The sequence below is a fragment of the Nilaparvata lugens genome, chromosome X, assembly GCF_014356525.2.
Source record: "Nilaparvata lugens isolate BPH chromosome X, ASM1435652v1, whole genome shotgun sequence".
NCBI lineage: Eukaryota > Metazoa > Arthropoda > Insecta > Hemiptera > Delphacidae > Nilaparvata > Nilaparvata lugens.
In genome coordinates, this window is record NC_052518.1 from 86,478,264 (window position 1) to 86,498,313 (window position 20,050).

The 20,050-nt window shown below is 34.3% G+C and overlaps 1 protein-coding gene across 4 annotated transcripts in view; it reads right to left on the reverse strand.

The window, feature by feature from the left end:
• LOC111055416 (NACHT and WD repeat domain-containing protein 2) overlaps positions 1-20,050 on the reverse strand; it is a 281,193-nt gene that overhangs the window by 98,356 nt on the left and 162,787 nt on the right. For all 4 annotated transcript variants that reach the window (XR_005573081.1, XM_039441803.1, XM_022342621.2 and 1 more), the window contains exon 3: positions 1,978-2,195. Coding sequence is in view for 3 of the 4 variants with exons in the window: in XM_039441803.1 (XP_039297737.1) it covers positions 1,978-2,195 (218 nt within the window). In the remaining variant the exon portion in view is untranslated. The remainder of the gene's footprint in view (positions 1-1,977; positions 2,196-20,050) is intronic.

Below are 20,050 nucleotides of genomic sequence, written 5' to 3' on the forward strand. Positions count from 1 at the left end.
CAATATAAGCCCCTTCTTCCACTTGACCCACAAACTTAGTAGGATGAAATGGAAGGTAATAAATGTATTCAATGAATTTGATGGGATAGTTTCGAATGATGGAGACTTGGAACGTAACATAAACTGTGGGTTTACATAACTTATATCTTCAGGTTTACAAATCCAATTATAGCATTTCTCCAAAAAAATTGAATGCTTATTAATATCTGTTCTTATTTAAACTGCATTGGATAGAGAGCATTTCGATTGCATTTTGATTGAGTTGAAAGTCTTAATTAATAAATGAGAAAATTTAAAGACAAAAAGGTTAGATTTCAGAATGCTGATACTTTGTTGACAATTATAGATTTTTTTAAATTCTGCCAATGTGTGCATTCATTGTACGGTTCACTTGATTATACTTCATAATGTGATGAGAACTCAAGTCATAGAATGTTATTCAATGACGTAGACTCTAGTTATCAGTACTGATCAAATATATAATCCAATTGAATAACTCTCAACACGTATGGATTTATTCTCAGGAAAAGTAATCAACCTTCCAGATACCTTGAGATATTTCACCTTCCAGATAAGTCACTATTTGAATCTTCGGTAACACTGATAAAATTTCAGAAAAGTGCCTACATGTGGAATTGAATGTATCGTACATGTAGACATGTACAAATCTACATGTAAGTCATCAAAGCAAATCATGTAAGACAACAAATCAAATAATACAATGGTAAGATCGTGGAGCAGCCGATTCTATCATCAATTGATCAATAAATGTAGACATGTACACATCTACTTTGTAACTCAATTTGTTGCATTACAGTGCAAATAATACAATAGTAAGGTCGTAAAGCAGCCGATTCTATCATCAATACGATTCCTGCATATAGCCTAATTATTGAAATCGATAAGTAGTAATTAAAAATAAGTACTTTGAGTAGTACTAGTTACTAATCGTAAAAGTAGGTGTCAAATTCAGAGTAATTGAAGGTAAATTAGTAATCTTTAGTATTGTAAGTGATAACAAATTAATCGTAATCAGTAGTTCGCTAATTTTCAGGTGATTGTTTTATGTCTCGTAATTTTCAATGGAATGTGGAGTAGAGTGCATATTAATTGTTATTAATGTTTTATGAAATCCCAATGGAATGACGATTAAAGTACAAGATAGATTTTATCAAGAGGAGTGGAGTAGAGTGTATGAGCAATAGAAAGTAAATAATCAACCAATCATGTACAATACTAATATGAAAAGGCTCAACAGGTTGATTTGTCCTTTTCAAATGTATACTACAGTCCGAATAGAAATGTAGGTTGAGTCATTAGCACTTCTCAAAATAACAATTTCCACTTAAAAAAGAGGAATTTAATTTCAATTTTCAATTAAAAATAGTAAAAATAACTAAAGTTTACGAAATTGAAAACAATAATTCAAAAAAACTAAAATTTAATGAATCAGAAAAACCGAAAATCTTCACACATTATTTAGAAAATTTGACTGTAGCTGATATTTCAATACACATAATATGAATAGTTGAATATAGAGTTTATAGTTCATAATTATTATAGTTTGTAGGTATAGCCGGTGTTTTCGTCTCACCAATCATAGGAGCATAATAATTACAGAGCATAGTTACTGTTAGTAGAACAATTGAATGTGATATCTCTAATGTTATAGATAGGATATTATTCACTAATGATATAATGTTCAATGTAATTTATGTATGTACTTTATTTAAGTGCAGTAGCATATTTTTATCTTATGTATTTGGTTTTGGCAAACGAATAAATAAATTTAATAATTCATTCAATAGTCAATAGTTCAAAGTTAATAGTTGGTCGTTGATGGTTAATAGCTAACAGTTAACAGTTGAAAGTTGATGGTAAATAGTTGATCGTTGATGGTTAATAGCTAAGTTAATAGTTGAAAGATGATAGTAAACAGTAGATAGTTAATGGAGAGTAAATACAATAAAAACGCACCCGATCCGCCGGCTCTAGCTGCTCCCTGTCTTTCAGCCAATGTCCTGGGTGGTGGATCGGAAGCACTATCAACTCTGAGCACCACACCTGACGACACGCTGGCCATAGATGTCTGCGGTTGCGTTTCAGGTGGGTAGGAGCCGGCTGAAGTTGACGCACCCGGTTGCGGCTCGAACACCGATTCTCCAGTCCTTGCCACATGGTAGCTTGGAGAACTACTGTAATTAGAAATCATTGTTGGATCGGTTTGTAAAACTAAGTGCTTATAAAAGAGCTCCTAAATTTCAAAGAATTATGAATGATATAAACATTTATATAAACTTGAGAGACAAAACTATGAAATGGTTGACCTGCTTTTCTTCTTCCAATATCCAATATCATCTTAATGATAAGTGATTTTCTCACTATTCAATAGTTCACATCTGGAAATATGTTGTCCTACGAGTATTATGACGCATTTTCGTCACATGAAATCATGAATATCATTCACTACCTAATTCAATACGATTGATTGTCTCCCAGACAAGATCTGAAGCTTTAAAATTGTAGCATGAATGAGAAGAGAAGTGCATCTTTTTGCTTTTCCAACATTTGAAACGGTTGCATTACGCCGCTTTTTGCGCTTGAGCAACACACCATTAGGTGAATATTTTTTGAACACTAGTTTTGTGCATGTTCTTGTCAAACGTATGATTTCTGTACAAATTTCACAGGAGGTCGCAGTAGGCTACTGCAATCACAAGATACTAACACTAATAAAATTAGTTCGTTGATTACTCCCTGTAATTCTCCCGAACTATGTAACTGCATAACAAATGACGAGACTAGTAGCCTCTAACTTTAAGTGGTAGTTTCACTATACATGTATTGGTAGATATACATGTATATAATCTACCGCATCCCCACGCATACACTGATACAGTACGTATTGACGTCCAAGTAATAGTGATGTATTGACTTGCTAATCTCATTTCGCCCGAACTCTGTGTTGACTAAAATTACTCGCTCTCACTCCTAGAAGCTCACATGCTCACATCGAAAGGTATCAGACTCTCACAAATCATCAATCGAAACATAGTGGAGCGGCGAAGGTAGAGTCTATCGGAGAAGGTGGCACAGATTGTTTGATGACGCATGTGTCTATAACCTCCTCAGTCCTGAGAAAATTTTTTTTTGCATTTGGGCTTGATTTTTGGTAATTTCACTGTATTTTGATAGTATTGACACAGTAAAACTATTAAAAAATTTTTTTTTGATTCTTACAACCCTTAATTGTGATGTCCCCCATAAGGGACATCAGGACTTTGACCTTCCCTATTTCCTTATTTTTCTGAAGAATGAGAATCTTTGGAAATCGGTTCATATGGTAAAGTAATAAGACAAACTACTATGAACACAGTTTATTTGCATAACTCCAAGTATATTTGTATAGTTATAAAAATTAATATTATTTTTTTCATTTATTGTAGAAAAAAATAAAAATTTACAAGTTGTGGTACAGCTGGAAGCAATTCCTCTTCTCTTGAAGGCAAAGGAACACCTTACATGTTGAACATCTTATTCTTGCCTTGTTGTTTGAGCAGCCTGGCATCCTACACCGGTTCTTTGTTGCTGGTTGAGAAAATTCTGGCATATGAAGTACATTTTTGTTTCGTAGGGCATCTGGTGGATGTGCTACTCGAGCTCGTTTATGAGGGGCCAAACTTGAGAAGCGTGGCTCATAGTCACTGTCACTTGATTCATCACTCATTTCATGTTTCCCGTACACTAGAAAATGTGCATACTGCTTCCTGAACTCAAACAGATCATAAATGTCCTTTTTGCGAGTTCCTAATGCATGTTGATCTCTACGGTACTCGATCCACCCTGCTGCCAGTGCAAAATCAAAAAAGTGCATTATTACACGAACAGTCCATTTTTTTGTCCTGGAATCAATTCTATAGTAACTAATCATTCTATCCAACAAATCAATCCCACCCATTTCTGTGTTGTAAGCCTTGACAACATTGGGCCTGCTCACTTCAATATATTTTTTTTCAGTTCTACACCATCTTCGGCAGGTGTCCAAGGGGAAAGCACCTTCCTTGTTAGAAATTAAATGCACTGGCCTGCTGTCATACCATTTTACTATGGCCACCTGTCCATCTGATCTAACTGATTGGTCAACAGAACCCCGACCTTCTCTTTTTAGTTCAGAGTCCTTCTTTAATTTTGAAGCATGAGGCACTTTTTTTTTGCTCAAGGTACCTGTTCCAGTTGCTCCAGCCTCTGAGAAAAGAGTGTCCAAAAGAACTTGAGAAGTGAAAAATCTGTCAAGGTATATGGATACACCACTTGGGAAACTTCTAATGAGCTTAAGAACAGCTTTTCCACCTACATCTAGGTGTTGTAGATTTTCTTCTGAAACAATAGGATCTCCTTTGCCTTGGTAGAAAAAAAAGTCTAGGGGTAGCCCATCAGCAGCAGCTACAACAAAGTTTTTTAATCCACATGGATTAGGCTTTGTCTTTATGACTTGCCTTGCAGGTGCATGACCCCAAAATGGGATCATTTGTTCGTCAACAGCCACTTTACTCTTTCTTGGGTTCAAAAGGCATCCAACTTGGACAGACTTCATCAAGGGGCCTACCTTCCAAAATTTACTTGCAGCTTTTTCATCATTACTTACTTCTGCATCACTTACAAGTTTTAAATGTGCTCGGATCTTGAAATACAAATCTCGACTAATCTGAGAAGCCACAAAGGGAACTCTAGTGTCAGCTGCCCAGTACATTCTAATCCTAGGAAAGTTAAGAAGGGACATTTTTACAGTTACAGCAATAAACTTTCTCATTGTTTCTACTGTAATACCTAGCTCAGTACCTTTTTCCTGTAGAAATCTCCTATTTGTGTGTTCAGTCAAAAGAGAAAAAATGTCTTCAGGTATATACTTTGAAACATATGACTCTGGTGGAAGATTCAACGCATTTTCGGGTATACTTTCAGCCTCAGGAGCAGGGGGTAGTGGCCAAAATTCATTGGATTTTTTCCAAAATACTCTTTCTCTAGGCATACCTTCTGCGGCTGTGTCATTACCATCTGCAACATCCACTCCATCCTCATCAGACAAGCTTTCTTCTTGTTGATCAACATTTTCAACATTGTTGGGAAGATCTGCATGACCTGGTGCTGCATTGTAGGAAGGGTCTGCATCGAAGTCATCATCATCAGACAAGTCCAAATCACTTAGATCTCCATTTAGCTCTGTGTCAACAAACTCCTCAAATCTACTTGAATCTGAAACAAAAAAGTCAACAACCACATTAAAAATTTATAAAATACATGATTAGGTTTTGTAATTTTACTAAATAAAAATAGTTTTGATCATTTTATCATCAAGTTGCTGAAAAAAGCTTTAGAATTATTATTTGAACATGCTGTTTTCCAGCTAAGAAACAACAACCAGATTTAAAATCAATCAAGTAAGGCATGTGCTTGTAAATGAGTAAAATTTCAATCATTTTATCACCATGTTGCTAAAAAAAACTTGGAATTTATTTAAAAAAGTTGTTTTTCACCTAAAAAACAACAACCAGACTTAAAATTTATATGAGGCAGGTATTTTTTGTAAATAAAACTTGTTTTGACTCTTTTATTATCATGTTCAAATTGTTTGATAATATTCACACTTTTGTTATTCTTGAGTCCCAATGTCCCCAACAGGGGACAATTAAGTTTACTAGCACATCCATCAGTATACAGTTGTAGTTTTCAGATATTCTCATACATAATATCAAACAACAGTTATTATTCTATGATTTGGTAATTATCACCACAAAAAAAAATTATTGCATAGCTATAAAAGTTGTACTTACAAAGTTCAGATCTACAAAATCGTTGAGGACGCTGATCAGCCATCTTTGAAGTCACTCTGAAGTAACTGTGCAAGTGGAATGCAACAGGTTACACAAAAGGTTGGTGCTGCCATCTGTCCTGAGTATCTAGAACGTAGTTTCAATGCTACCAACCCACTCAGCACAGAGAAAAAAATTTCCCAGTAAAGGTTGTTTTGCGTCCCCTACAGGGGACACAGGGACTGAGGAGGATAAATGAATAATACTGTATAATTTGTATAATGCATTCAAGTATTTGGATAGGGCTACTTGAAAGAATACAAGAACTTCTAGTACCCTTTTTTATTCAATTTCAGTCACGACTAATTCATAATCTATGTATATAAAATAATGTACAGAACTTACAAAAAATTCACATTCTTCCTTTCAAGTTCCAATCTAGAGTATTTGGAAAATCTAGAATAACAAATAATAATGATAATGTCCATCTTTATTTCGCTTTCATGTATTTTGAAGCAAAACAAATAATGTTAAAATATATGTTGTAATTAGAAGTAGTTTTTTCATTAGTATTTTTTATTTTGAGCTCTAAATACGATGTTTTGTAATAATTTTGCGAAATAAATTATTTTTTTAATTGAATTGAATAAAAGCGGAATGGCACTGCTACTCACTCACTCAGTCACTCATGATCAACAGAGCTGAAATTCTACTTGACCAAATACGTTCAGATTCGGTCGGTATGTATCTTTAGTTGCCCTCCTAGAGGAGCACTAAGAACGGATTTAAAAAATGTCTAAAGATACGCCCAAAATCTGCGTTTTCTCAACTTCTTTTCAAGAACCAATTGACAAAAAATGTTCAAATTTGGTTCACAGGTTGAAAATGTTGTATTGGAGCAGATGAACAGTAAACGTTTAAATCTGTTACAAAGGTTCAGCTGAAGTCTAGAGAGATCTTCTTCCAACGGATTTTCCGGAACGATTCGACTTGAAAGTCTAAAATCGATCAAAAAGTTTTGTTTGAGAAATGGCGGTGCTAATTTAGAAGATTTTTTCAAGGCGTTATTCTAGATTTTCCAAGTACACTAGATTGGAACTTGAAAGGGAGAATATGAATGTTTCGTAAGTTCTGTACATTATTTGTTTCGAAGAACTGGACTTAGGCTAAATACGATAATCTTAATAACTTCTTACATCTTTATAACTTCTCCACATGGGAAATGTTTTTTTTATACAGAAATCCTTTCAGCTCCAGGCTATATGGTTGATATAAACTTTTATGAGGACTAATTGATAGGAAACTTTCATATCATGACAAGAACATACAGAAGCTCAGCAGCTATAGTCTGTACAAAACTACTTTTGACTTGGGATGGACATGTGCAGCAGAGAAGAAATACAGCGGTAGGGATAGAACGGCAGCGATGCTGCCGTTCTGAACCGGCCAGCGTTCTCTAATTTCTAGTGAGTATTCAAACGCTCGTGTTAAACTTACAAAGTTTCCTCTCTACAAGCACTGACTCGACTGATTGTAGTCGACAAATTGGCAACTGTGCTTCCACCATGACTCTATCCACCACTGTAATTGGCTGATCTCCCTCCATTTCTCTGCACCGCATATTCTTCCAAGTCAAAAGTAATTTTGTACGGAGTGTAGGGTGTAAAAGTTTTTTATAGAGAGCTTTAAAAGTTCGCCAGCGATACGACCGAAATCAGCGTTTTTCTACGTTGTCTCAGTCAACTGGAAAGAACCTGAAAGTCTGTATTTGATGGGAGGAAGTAAACTCAAATGAATAATACAGAGTCTGTTGTTCTCAAATCTGGATAAACGCCCCCTGGCAAGACAGATGATACGGCGAGCGAAGCGAGCCTGCCTGCTAGTACATTTATGAATCTACTATTTATATATAATCACGGAATGTGGTTTTTCTACTGTTTTTCATTGCGATGACCACGTTTCCACGATTAACACAATTACAGATTACGATATCACGATTAACTTTTCTACAGTTTGTCAACGATTAATACGATTTATAAATGACGCCGCTCCATTTTTTGATTGTACCTTCTACGGTAAGCCTACCTTCCCCAATCCAATATATGTTCTGTCACATTTGAATACATTCATTATTTTCAACACTCTCAGCTACCTTCGCTGATACATTCATTTACCTCCGTTGCTCCACCATGTATTGACCAATAGCACAGATACAGGCTAGCACACCTGTTTCATTCACGCAGAATAAACAGTTCTCGTATTTACACACAACATTGCGGAACATAGAAATTGGTTCGATTTTTGACTTGTGGACTCAATGAATAGTGGACTCAATGCTAGCGTACAGTTTGTTCTCGGTTTCCAGTTATATTTGTCTTATTGGCAAGTACAGATGGTGTATGGAGAGTTTGTTAGAATCCAAACTTTGACCTTAACTTTTGTACGGTTCAACTCATTTGAATTGAATTGAATTTTTTGAATTGAATAAATTCAAGCAGTTTATTTACTGCAGGATTTATCAAGCAGTTCGGGGCCTTCTCTAAAGGCTCAGCCGTCTAGAGCGGCGAGTGCAATATTATATATGTGAATAATTGAAACCTAATTCATAAAACCACATATCTAACCTAAGTTTACTTAGTCTATGATAAACTCACTAATCTATCAAATTCATCTCGGAAATCTAAAATGTATGTTAAAAATGCCTATAATTATTCATTCATCGCAGTTTATAGTAAACTGTAATATTCAACATAACTTGAATGAGGTAGAGATCGTTAAGGCAATTTAAATAGCTGCAAAACAAGAAAGTTACCTGAAAAATATCAGAAAAAAAATTCTTAAATAGTTAAAGTCACAAGTGGGCTCTTTCTAATCCATGAAAATGACTCCTTCTACGAAAAATTTGTCTTCTTGTTTTCAACTTTCAATGCTTGATCACGGTATGTTTGTCATTTTTCTGGTACGGTATTTTTCTTTCCGTGTCTTCCACCTGATTATCATAACATCTTATTCTTATCAAGATGTTCTATTCTCTTATAAGATACTTAATGCTGGTTGCAAAAAAGCCGGTTAAATTTTAATCATGATTAATTTCATTAGAACCAATCAGAGAAGGCTTTTGTGAAAAGAAGGTTTCTCTGATTGGTTCTCATGAAATTAATCACGATTAAAATTTAACCGGGTTTTGTGAAACCGGGCCTTGATTTCAAATCACGATATTTCTCGTAACATACAAAGGAGTACATGAATTCAATGGCAGTCTACAATTTGTCTGTTGCATGAGATAATAGAGTAATTTTAAGTATGCATGGTAATCAAGTAGTCTTTATCAATATACGCCGATCGCACTGATTATTGAATGTCATGTTTGATTATTTGATGCAAGGTTATTTCGAGAAGGAGTAAGTAGATTGAGAAGAGGTTGAGTGGTGGTCGTACTGGGATGTCACGTTTATAGAGTTTGGAAGTGCATTAAGTTTGGAAGCTTGAGGCTTAATTTGCTCCAGCCTATATTACTCATCAATGGATGGAGATTGGTTTGATAGCAGCTTCATTGATTGATTTATTGAATCAATTGACAAAGATGGCATTTGTAAAGTGTGGTGATTTTGCTAAAGTAAAAGCAAGTCCACAACGTATTATAACTCGCGCTTCGTGACTTAGCAGTAAATTTCTACTGGACTACATGAGTTCTTTGATATGTACTCATGCGTTCTTCACGCATTTTTATAATACGTACATGGTTGATTGTTTTTGAAATTGAACTAATTAATCACTGACGATGCGACAAATACTGGACCCTTGTACAGTGTACCCTCGATCAAATAATTCTAAATACACTATCGATTCCAGCTATAGAGGAAAGGCTTCAGAGTTTATTGCGTTCAGTGAGTATAGAATGTAATATATGTACATAATGTTATATTCAATACTCACTGATTGCGTTAGAGGAAAACGAAACTACAATAGAGATATAGAAAACAATATAATCAATCATTGAGGGGAATCGTCATGAAATGACGCCCAATTATACATTCATTTGTGAAATAATAAATAATGGAAGCTGTTCCCGACGATATTATGAAGTTAGAACAAAAGAACCCAACTGAGCATTATTTTGTGTTGTTTTATCCTCGTTCCACTCAATAGCACGCGTGTTTTCTATCTCGATTATTCGTCCTGAAACCTTCTACATAACCAATTATCATTATTACGATTCGTTTTTTCTAATGCCATTGTTTTCTGCGAGACAAATGTTGCTGCTGCTCAGATTGACGAGGTATTAACTTTGGAAATCAATTTGCCTGAAAATCGCTCAGAGAAAAGCCCACTTGAAGAGAAATGTCACATTGTCTAGACTCTAGAAGGATCAAAAATACTGTAGTCTGAGAGGTGCATTTCTCTTATTAAGAGTATACATATGATAAAGATCAATATCAATCGATAAAATGCCGCGTTTCTCGATGTGTAGGATTGGATTAAGGTTGAAGGATCAATTATTTATTTGTAAAATGCAATGCTCTAAGGAACAAACATTTTCAAGTCCCTCATGTAGATAGAAAGTTTATTGATAATACTGATCATAATACCTATAAAGATTTTCCCTTCAATCAACTTCATAGAGATGAGGAACGATAAAATACAAGACTATTCATCATTCATTTCCTCTTCATTTTTACGTAACAAGAATAATACGTCATTCAACATACGTAATTAAAAGAGCAGATATATCGAATAATTCAACTTCACGTAATTAAATTTATCTATATTCTCTCTGCAACCAGCCAAAGTTAATTCACTCAAACCATTATCAACTTCACTATCACTATAGTATCGATACTATAGTATACCACAATAGTATCATTATGAAGCAGCTATAACACCATACTTATAGTTTCAGTTGGACTAAATTCCAAAATGCTATCTCATTTCTTTATAAAATGTGACTGTTGAGACTAAATTTGTTCTCATTCACATCAATTAGTACGTGAATAGAGGGTTTCCTATGCTTGTAAGAAACCAATCTGACTTCACTGTCTTCTCTAGACAACTTTTAAAGGATATTGATACTACAGAAATAGGAGTAACAGTATCACATTAAAAAGAACCAACTTTCAGGATTTGAAGTTTTATTCAGCTTTCTAACTGCAAAAATGAATACACCAAAATAGAATATTTCGCAGAAATAATTTGGATCGAAAGGATTTCTGATAGAATCAAGATTAGCTAATTCTGTTTTCAAATCCGATCTTACTGCGTTTTTCAAAATTCGTTTCCACCTCAATACGATGATAATCTTCGATAGAGATTAGCACTTTTCCCATCACAGACAAATTGAATAAGGAAGAGAGAAAGGATGATGATCGAGTGAAGTGGGGGAGTGAGAAAGCTTGAACGAAATAAAATGGAAAGGAAGTGGGAGAATCAGACAGAAAGAGGTGACGAAGAGATTCAGAAAACTATATTTAGGACTATACTGAAATAGTACTTTCCAAGTTCTCTCAACGCTGCCCCCCTCCCTTTATTTATATCACCACACTCTTAGCCTACTCCAACAATCTTTCTCGGTTTCTTTACTATCCAAAAAGTGTCTCTCTGCTTCATCTTCCCCTCTCTTACATCAATATCTCAACAATCTGATCTGCTGAAACATTTTGTTGATCACGAGGAACTGTTATTGATATTGAAAATGTTTGATTGAATCTTCCAGAGTTCGAGATCTGCTATTTTCATAATCTATAGATCTATTTATGAATGTCTATTTCTATAATCTCATCTATTTTAGAATATCAATTACATTAATAAATTGAGAAACGTTATTTCACATGTTACGAAATCTTAAGTACAACACTGCTGTAATAGCCAGATTGTTATAAGTCTGTTTCGTCGTAAAATTCAAGTGGAATTCTAATGTTTTGAAAATGATTTGGTTATTTTTGGTTTGTAGTTATTAGTTCAAAATGTTTTTCAATTTGTGAAATTCTAAATCGCTGATTTATTGTTTATGTAAAGGAAAACATAGCTTTTCAACTTTAAATTCAAGATTTGAGTAGTTTTGGGTGTAAGCCAGTTGTATTTCAGCATATTGTCAATAAACAAATAATCATGAAAATTATAATGGCTATGCACGGATGTATTCCATAGAAAACACCAAATTGATGTGATAATATTCTATATTTCATTAGCAGATAGATATCGTTTATATTAATAATAATGACAATTGTATGAACTGAAATAATTAATTTAGATACCCATAATATTGTTAATAAGATTTTGTGGCTACCTCATGAAGCTAATTTTAGCTTATATTGGGGCATTGTACTTTATAGATATTTTTGAAAGATTCAAATTTATAAATCAGGGAATTTTTTTAGAAAATAGAAATTTGTTGATGCATAAGGTAATAATTTAAGAATGATATATTTATTAATCTATTGAACTGTGGAGTAGTAATTTTTTATTTCCATTTTTACTTGTCTGTATGTGTCTAGGTGTTGTAGATGATTTGGTAAACTATTGAGAATGCATGATGCAAAATATTCTGGTACAGCTTTTCTTATTTCAGTGAAGTATTCTGGTGTCCTATATTGTGTGTGTCTGGTGTTGTATCTGTTTTAATTAGTACGTCGATAAGCATTTTCAAAATAGTTGAAATAAGTAAACTCTTCATTTGTAGAGCTTTAATCAAATAAAATTGAACATGACTTTCTACTAGTAACGGATCAACAACATTTGATATTTATGAATGAATCAATTACAACGAAAACATATGGTTTATCATATCATTCTACCCGGCTAGATTTTCGTGTTATCTTAGGGGCAAGATGACGGAGCGACACAGTGGACTCTTGTCCATCAGGGCGACAAATGTGAGCATACTCTGGGTTTGCCTCAATCAATTCAACTTCTTCTACTGATGAATCTTGCTTTGAATATCGGTTCATTTTCTTCAGCCAAACTGGTCCTGGGCTCATTAGCCAAGATGGTAGTGACTGTCCATTTGTTGAGGATCTCATGTGTAGGAACATTCGTTCATGAGGGGTGCAATTTGTTGTGGTACACAAAAGAGATCGAATAGAGTGAAGTGCATCAGGCAACACTTCCTCCCATCGATTTGAATCAAGTCCTCGTGATCTTAGAGCTAGTGTTATTGCTTTCCATATAATTCCATTATATCGCTCTACTTGACCATTCCCTCTCGGATTGTAAGGCGTTGATCTACTAGTTGCTATCCCTTTTGAGCCAAGAAAGCTCTTCAACTCAGTTGACATGAAGGATGTTCCTCTGTCTGTGTGAATATAGCTTGGAAGGCCAAACATTGATATTAATGAGACCAGGCAATTTATGACTGTTCTCGCAGTCATGTCTAGACAAGGAAATACAAAAGGGAATCTTGAGTACTCATCAACCATCACCAGTAGGTATTTATTTCTTGTTTTTGATTGTACGGGTCCTTTGAAGTCCATATTAATTCGTTCAAAAGGTTTTGTTGCCTTTATGAGATTTCCTTTTGTCTTCTGTGGTTTTATTTCAGAGCAAATTGCACAATTGGAGCAAATTTTCCTTACATCATCTACAGTATAGGGGAGATTTTTCATTCTGAGCCAGTGGTAGAAACGAGTTACACCAGGGTGACAAAGTTCATCATGGTATTTTGCCAAAGCTGAGTTCAATGTTGAACAACCAGCTGTAATACATATACGAGAGAGTGCATCAGCTGGTGCATTTTCTTTTCCAGGTCTGTAGACTATGTTGAATTTGTATTCAGATAATTCTAGGCGCCACCTTTGTATCTTTTCATTTTTTATTTTTCTATTGTGTTGAGTGCCAAACATGAATGTGACTGATTTTTGGTCAGTGATCAAAGTGAATTGTTTTCGTAGTAAATAGTGTCTCCATTTTCTTATAGACTCCACAATGGCATAGGCTTCTTTCTCAACAGCTGAATGCCTGGTTTCACTTTGGGACAAAGTTCGTGAGAAAAAGGCTACTGGTCGAGAATTTTGTGTTAATGTTGCACCAATTGCAAAATCTGATGCATCTGTCTCAATTATGAATGGTACATTTTCATCAACAAAGAGCAGTACCGCGGAAGCAATTTCATTTTTCAACAATTCCAAAGTTTCCATCTGATCTTGAGATAGAGGGAATTTCTGTATGTGGACAAGGGGGTGAATCTTTTGAGAAAAGTTTTTAATCCATCGGGAGTAATGAGCCAGTAATCCCATGAGTCGTTTCATTTCTTTAGCATTTCTTGGGGGTGGAAAGTTCATGAGTGGTGCAAGGCGTTCTGGGTCAGGTTTAATTTCTCCATGTTTTATCTCATACCCAAGGAACTTCAATGATTTTTTTGAAAATTTACATTTTTCTTCATTTATAGTCAAGCCATACAATTCAATTACTTGTTGAAATTTCTTAAGATTTCTGTCATGTTCTTCTTGATCTGAACCGCAAATGACCATATCATCCAAATAGGCAAAGCAGTCGTTCAAATTCTCTCTTTCTATAAGTCCGTTTATTGTACGTTGGAAGGCAGCTACTCCATTGGTTACTCCGAATGGTATTCGTTTGAACTGATAAAGTTTTCGGCCTACTTCAAAGGCAGTGTAATGTCGTTCATTCTCAAGAATCGGTATTTGATGGTAAGCTGACTTGAAATCTACAGTACTAAAAAAGTTGTACTTGGCAATTGTGTTTACAAGATCTTCGATCAATGGGAGAGGGTATGCGTCTAAATTTGTGAATTTATTAATAGTCTGTGAATAGTCTATGACCATTCGTTTCTTCTGTCCATTGGTTACAATGAAAGGCTGGGCACGCCAACTGGACTGGCTTTCCTCAATTATTCCTTCTGTAAGGAGGCGATTGACCTCATTCTTCATGAACTCATAGTCATCTTGTGGGTGTCTTCTGGATCGGGTAGTTATTGGGTGGCAATCGGGAGTCAAGTCATTGAAAAGGGAACATGGTTTTATCATGGCCTCCACCAAGAGGCAATCTTTCAAGGGTGGTGTGGTTGTAGAATTATTATCTATTACAAGAGGCTGTTTATTACCATTGAATGCTAAACTTATTGTAGAGTGATTCATCAAAAAATCGTGACCAAGTATCACATTGCAACAGCATTCTTTTAATACCAAGAGTTTAATATTGTTGTATTCATTTCCTTTGTACATAATATAGCTATAAACACATGCTTTTGTAGCGGTGTTATGTTGAACAGATGCAAATCTTATAAAACAAGAATCTGATGCAGTTTTAAATTTATTTGTTTTTGCAAATTTTTCATCAATAAAACTGGCAACACTTCCGGTATCAATAAGAGCTGGTGTATTTATTCCATTCACCGAAACAATAATTGTAGCTTTAGAAAGATTACTGGCTATACCAGCTGCAGTAATAGTTGACGTAGTTAGTTTTTCTTTGAGCGTTTTACTTTTACACACATGGGAAAAGTGTCCAATTCGGGAACATTTATGACAAGTCTTTCCTATTGCAGGACATTCTTGAGAATTTGAATGTTTTTTATATCCGCAACGTTGGCATTGAACGGATTTCTCTACAATTGCCTGTCGATTTTGGGTTACAGCATTAACATCTGAGAAAGATTCACTCAAGCTTATGTTTTTATTTTCTTCAACAGAGTTTGTATAACAAGTACTTTTAAAGGAGTCGGCATATGTTTTTGCGGATTCAAGAACACGTGCTTGGGAAACGGTTTCTTGTAGACTCAAATCTCCTTGTTGAAAAAGTTTCTCTTTAATTTCAATAGAACATAACCCTGAAACAAGAGCATCTCTAATATGCTCGTTTTTGTTTTCTTCGGCTGACACTCTAGTGAAGTTACATGATAAGCTTAATCTTTTTAGTTCAGAATAGTAGTGATCAATGGACTCACCTATTTGTTGTTTTGCATTAGCAAGGCAGTATCGTGCATAAATTTCGTTCTTCGGTTTAACGAACATATCTTCCAACATGGATATAGTTTCTTCATATGAAGTATAGCTTTCCACAATTTCGTATAAAGCAGGTGATAAGAAGTTTACTAATATTTTCATTTTGTCTTTGGTTGTCGTTCCTTCTAAGAAATTTTCGAACGTCTTTTTCCAATGTTTCCACTCTCTCTCTGCCGTAGGCGAATCTGGGTCGATAGATAATTCCTTTGGCTTGAGAAACTTGTCAATATGTGATTCCATCTTATCTTCTTCGTAGTTACGGTTTTCAATCGTTTTTGTCTTTTTCTTTGTCGGCATTTTATTTGATTAAATTGAAATAAGTAAACTCTTCATTTGTAGAGCTTTAATCAAATAAAATTGAACATGACTTTCTACTAGTAACGGATCAACAACATTTGATATTTATGAATGAATCAATGACCACGAAAACATATGGTTTATCATATCAATAGTATTATATAATTGTAAAGGTTTCTGAATGAAAGTAATTTCAAAGTGTTTGTATCAACTCCTTGGAAAAATATTCTTTTGATTCTGTTGATCAGCTGACTTACTGGGTTCAATATAAATTATAATTGGGTGCATGTCCATAGACGGTTATACCATATCGTATTTGAGATTCAACCAAGCTGAAATAGACTATTCGTTTTGCTTTCAGAGGCAGTAATTCTCTCATTTGGTAGCACCTATGTGCTATGTACCTCAGTTTTTTGCCAGCATCTGGGAATGGGTGTGCCATTTCATGTTTAAGTCAAAGTTCAGTCCAAGATATTTAACTGTGTCTAAGTGTTTTATCTATGATTATCCATGTTTTAATAAGAGTAGATTCAATGCAGTGAGTGTATTTGACACGCTCTATGAAGAAAGACTTTCTGTGAACCCTGCGGATTTCAGAAACGATTCTACTGTCCAAATCGACAATACCACTAACTATACATTTTGGTTTGAATCTTTGAATGTTTCCAAATTAGCTAGGAATAGAGGTAATCCGATCAAAACACAAATGGTTGAATTGGAATGTTGTTATTTATCAAGCTTTTCAATTACGTTTTAATTGTCATCAAAGGATTACCAAAGCGATTGAATATTCATTTGCAGTTTCACAACTGAAAGTGACACGAAGTGTGGCAGTGTAGTGTGAATAATTAGGAACGAAGCCCTACGAATCACCGAGAACAAAGATGCTATTAATATGTGTAATTCCATATTTGTTTGATGCTTTCCCGGTAATTTAGGAGCGAGAGTGATAGTGCACTATCAATTGAACCTTCTCCATGTAAAACGATCATCTCTTAATTCACTTGATTAGGTTAATAATACATATTTAATTACACATTTCAAGAATAGAACTTGAAGCTAGGAGACCTGGGAGCATTGATTACGAAAAGTAATTACACAAGGCACTGAAATGTAAGTAGAGGTTTTAGTACAGATACTAATGGATGGATGGATATTGAAACTCAGTAATATGATTCGAATATCCACTCAGGATGGAATCATAGTAAGCAGGAAAATCACAGGCGTCGGTTTTCCTCGTAATTTATCCCTTCGATAATTTAATAGCAAGCATATTGAGCGAGGCTTGAACTTTCAACTTTGATGAACTGATGAACGATCCCTCCCATATTAATTATTCTCCAACAATTGCACTCTATTTTCGTCAAAGAGAAATAATTATTATTCCCCGTTATTTTTAGCAGTCGTGTGAGATTTCTACTCACCCTTACTTCGAACGAAATTAATTTTTCTCACTTCAAATGATACCACATCTACTTGGAAGCTATCACTTTTTAATAGGATTAAGAATTTTTATCGTTGGATCACACGAATTGGGTCATATTATACCTTTCAAAGAACAGTTTGAAAGTTACTTTTAATCATTTCAAAAAGCTGCTGTACGTTTCCAGGAAACTAGCCACCACATTTCTCGTTCTAAATCGGAAAGCTCTAAATCTGCTTTAGTTCTGCTAAACGCATTTAGTTCTACTTGACATTCCTTCGCAATTAAAACTTCGATATGTTGTACTCAAATATTGTTCTATTCAAAACAAAAGTAGTTTCTTTTTGAAGCTATAAACATATACTATTGTATATAATGAGAAATTGTGTTTATATTTTTGTCTATTTTATTTTTAGTGCAAATTGATAAAGACCTTTATCAATGCAAATTGGAAAATTGAATTCATAAACTTTGCTTACGCACGAGTCAGTGGTTCTCAACTATTGGGTAGTCTTTGACACACTTGTCATTTTCTCACTTTATTAATAATTTTATTATGATTAATAAACACAATTTTTTTATTAATTACAAGCAGTAATTATTTCAATTTGTTGTGTTGTTGTGAGACGATGTTGTGATAAACATCCATATTGAATGGAACATATACTTGATATTGTCAAAACCATTAAATTATTGAAGCAAATTTCAAATTCTAGATTCGGTTTTCACACCATTATCAATCTCTAGATAACTGAGACCTTCAACTTTGAGCAGCAGAGAAATTACTATTTTTAATATAACATACTGTTTTCAACACCTCTATGGAGTGTTTTAAAAAATTTGGGAAGTTCACTATTAGGTTAAAGAGATATAGTTTTGGATTTCAATGAATCTCAATCCTCTCAATATAATCTCCAATCAAACCAATTTTGATTCGACTCTGTCAACTTTCTTTGTCGGGTATGAAGAATATGTTTAGCTCTCTGCCAATTTCAACTAGTCCTATATAGATTCTGTTTTCAATGATATAAATGGCGATTGTATTGTTATTATATATTGTGTATTGAAGTGGTCTATTACATAACGTCATTTTATTTATATATTAGAATCTAGAATAGCTTTTGTTTTTTCGAATCCCTTCCTGTTAGAATTGAAATGAGGAACGCTCAGCAGGAAAATCAAATACATGGTTTCGATATAGCTTTTAAAGGAATACAGTGAGAGATTGATCCAAGAGACAATTTATCGGGGGATGTTTGAACTTGAACTGATTCAGTGTTTAATATTCACCAGTGAAGCACTTAGCACTTTCTATTCATCAAGCCATCAATTTCTGCCAATAATGTGTGAATCGTTTAGCAATAAATAATTAGTTATTTGTGCAACTAGTGCGCAAAGTGACAGTTTGCTGCACCGAAAGAAACGTTTACGCCCGAGCCGTAGGCGAGGGCGGAATGGCTTCTTGAGTGCAGCAGAGGAACTTTGCGCACGTATTTCACATTAAATTTTTCCTTCAGTTACCATTGAATATGAAAAGTGGGTAATTATGGGTAAAATGATGGCTGAAATCCATCAAATGTTTGTGTGTGTGATGCTGTTATTAATAACAACCTTGATTCATTTAAAAATTAATAATCCAATTGAAGTTGAAAATTCTCAGCCAAAGTTCTCATTTTTATTCATTCAAGAATCAGAAAAAATACAGATAGAACAAAAAATTCGCATTCAAAATACATGCCAAAAGCTGCAAGATGGCTGAACCGACAAGTGCGCGACCTAGCGGGAAGAATCATACCTAAGTTTGATTCATCCAACTAAAAACTACTGAAACAGGATTCAGAAATTTAGACTTTTGCTCAAATTACCGAGAAAAATGCTCAAAGTAAACTGAAAAATATTTATAAAAATGACATAGACAACAGAGAATATTTATTGTAGTATTCTTATGTTTTTTATTATTTTTATTTATATGGATATCGAATGGTAATCATTTAACCTCAAAATTCGAATTTTATAATGTATATTTGCTACTTTTCTCATTGCTTGCAGTTGAAATAATAATTATCAATAGAAAATAACTATTATTTATTATTAAATGATGAGAATTCGTGAATGATGATTATTCAATTGTGATTCAGATGAACATTATTCTTGTTTTGGATTTCTAGATTGGGATTTTATCATAAATGTAGGGTAGCCATTGAAATGATTCTTATCTGAATCTAACCACAGTCATTGTTACCTACTTAATTTTTGTTTTCGTGCACTAATCCTCCATATAACCCACCAACTATTTTGTGTTGCCATGTTGCAAATCTGGAGTACGCAAAGTAATACTTTGCGCACTAGAGCGAAAAAGTGATTCTTTGCGTTCTGTAATCAGTGCAGGAATGGCCACTTTTCAAGGTAACTGTAGGAAAAAATTGTTCAATCGAGTATTTTTCTGTAAATTTATCACAGAATTATGTTGATGATTTTTCATTTTTATATTATGTGTTGCTGGGTAACATTGCTGGGTATTATTCATTGAAAATGTATAATTATCATCATCATCAGTGTGAAAG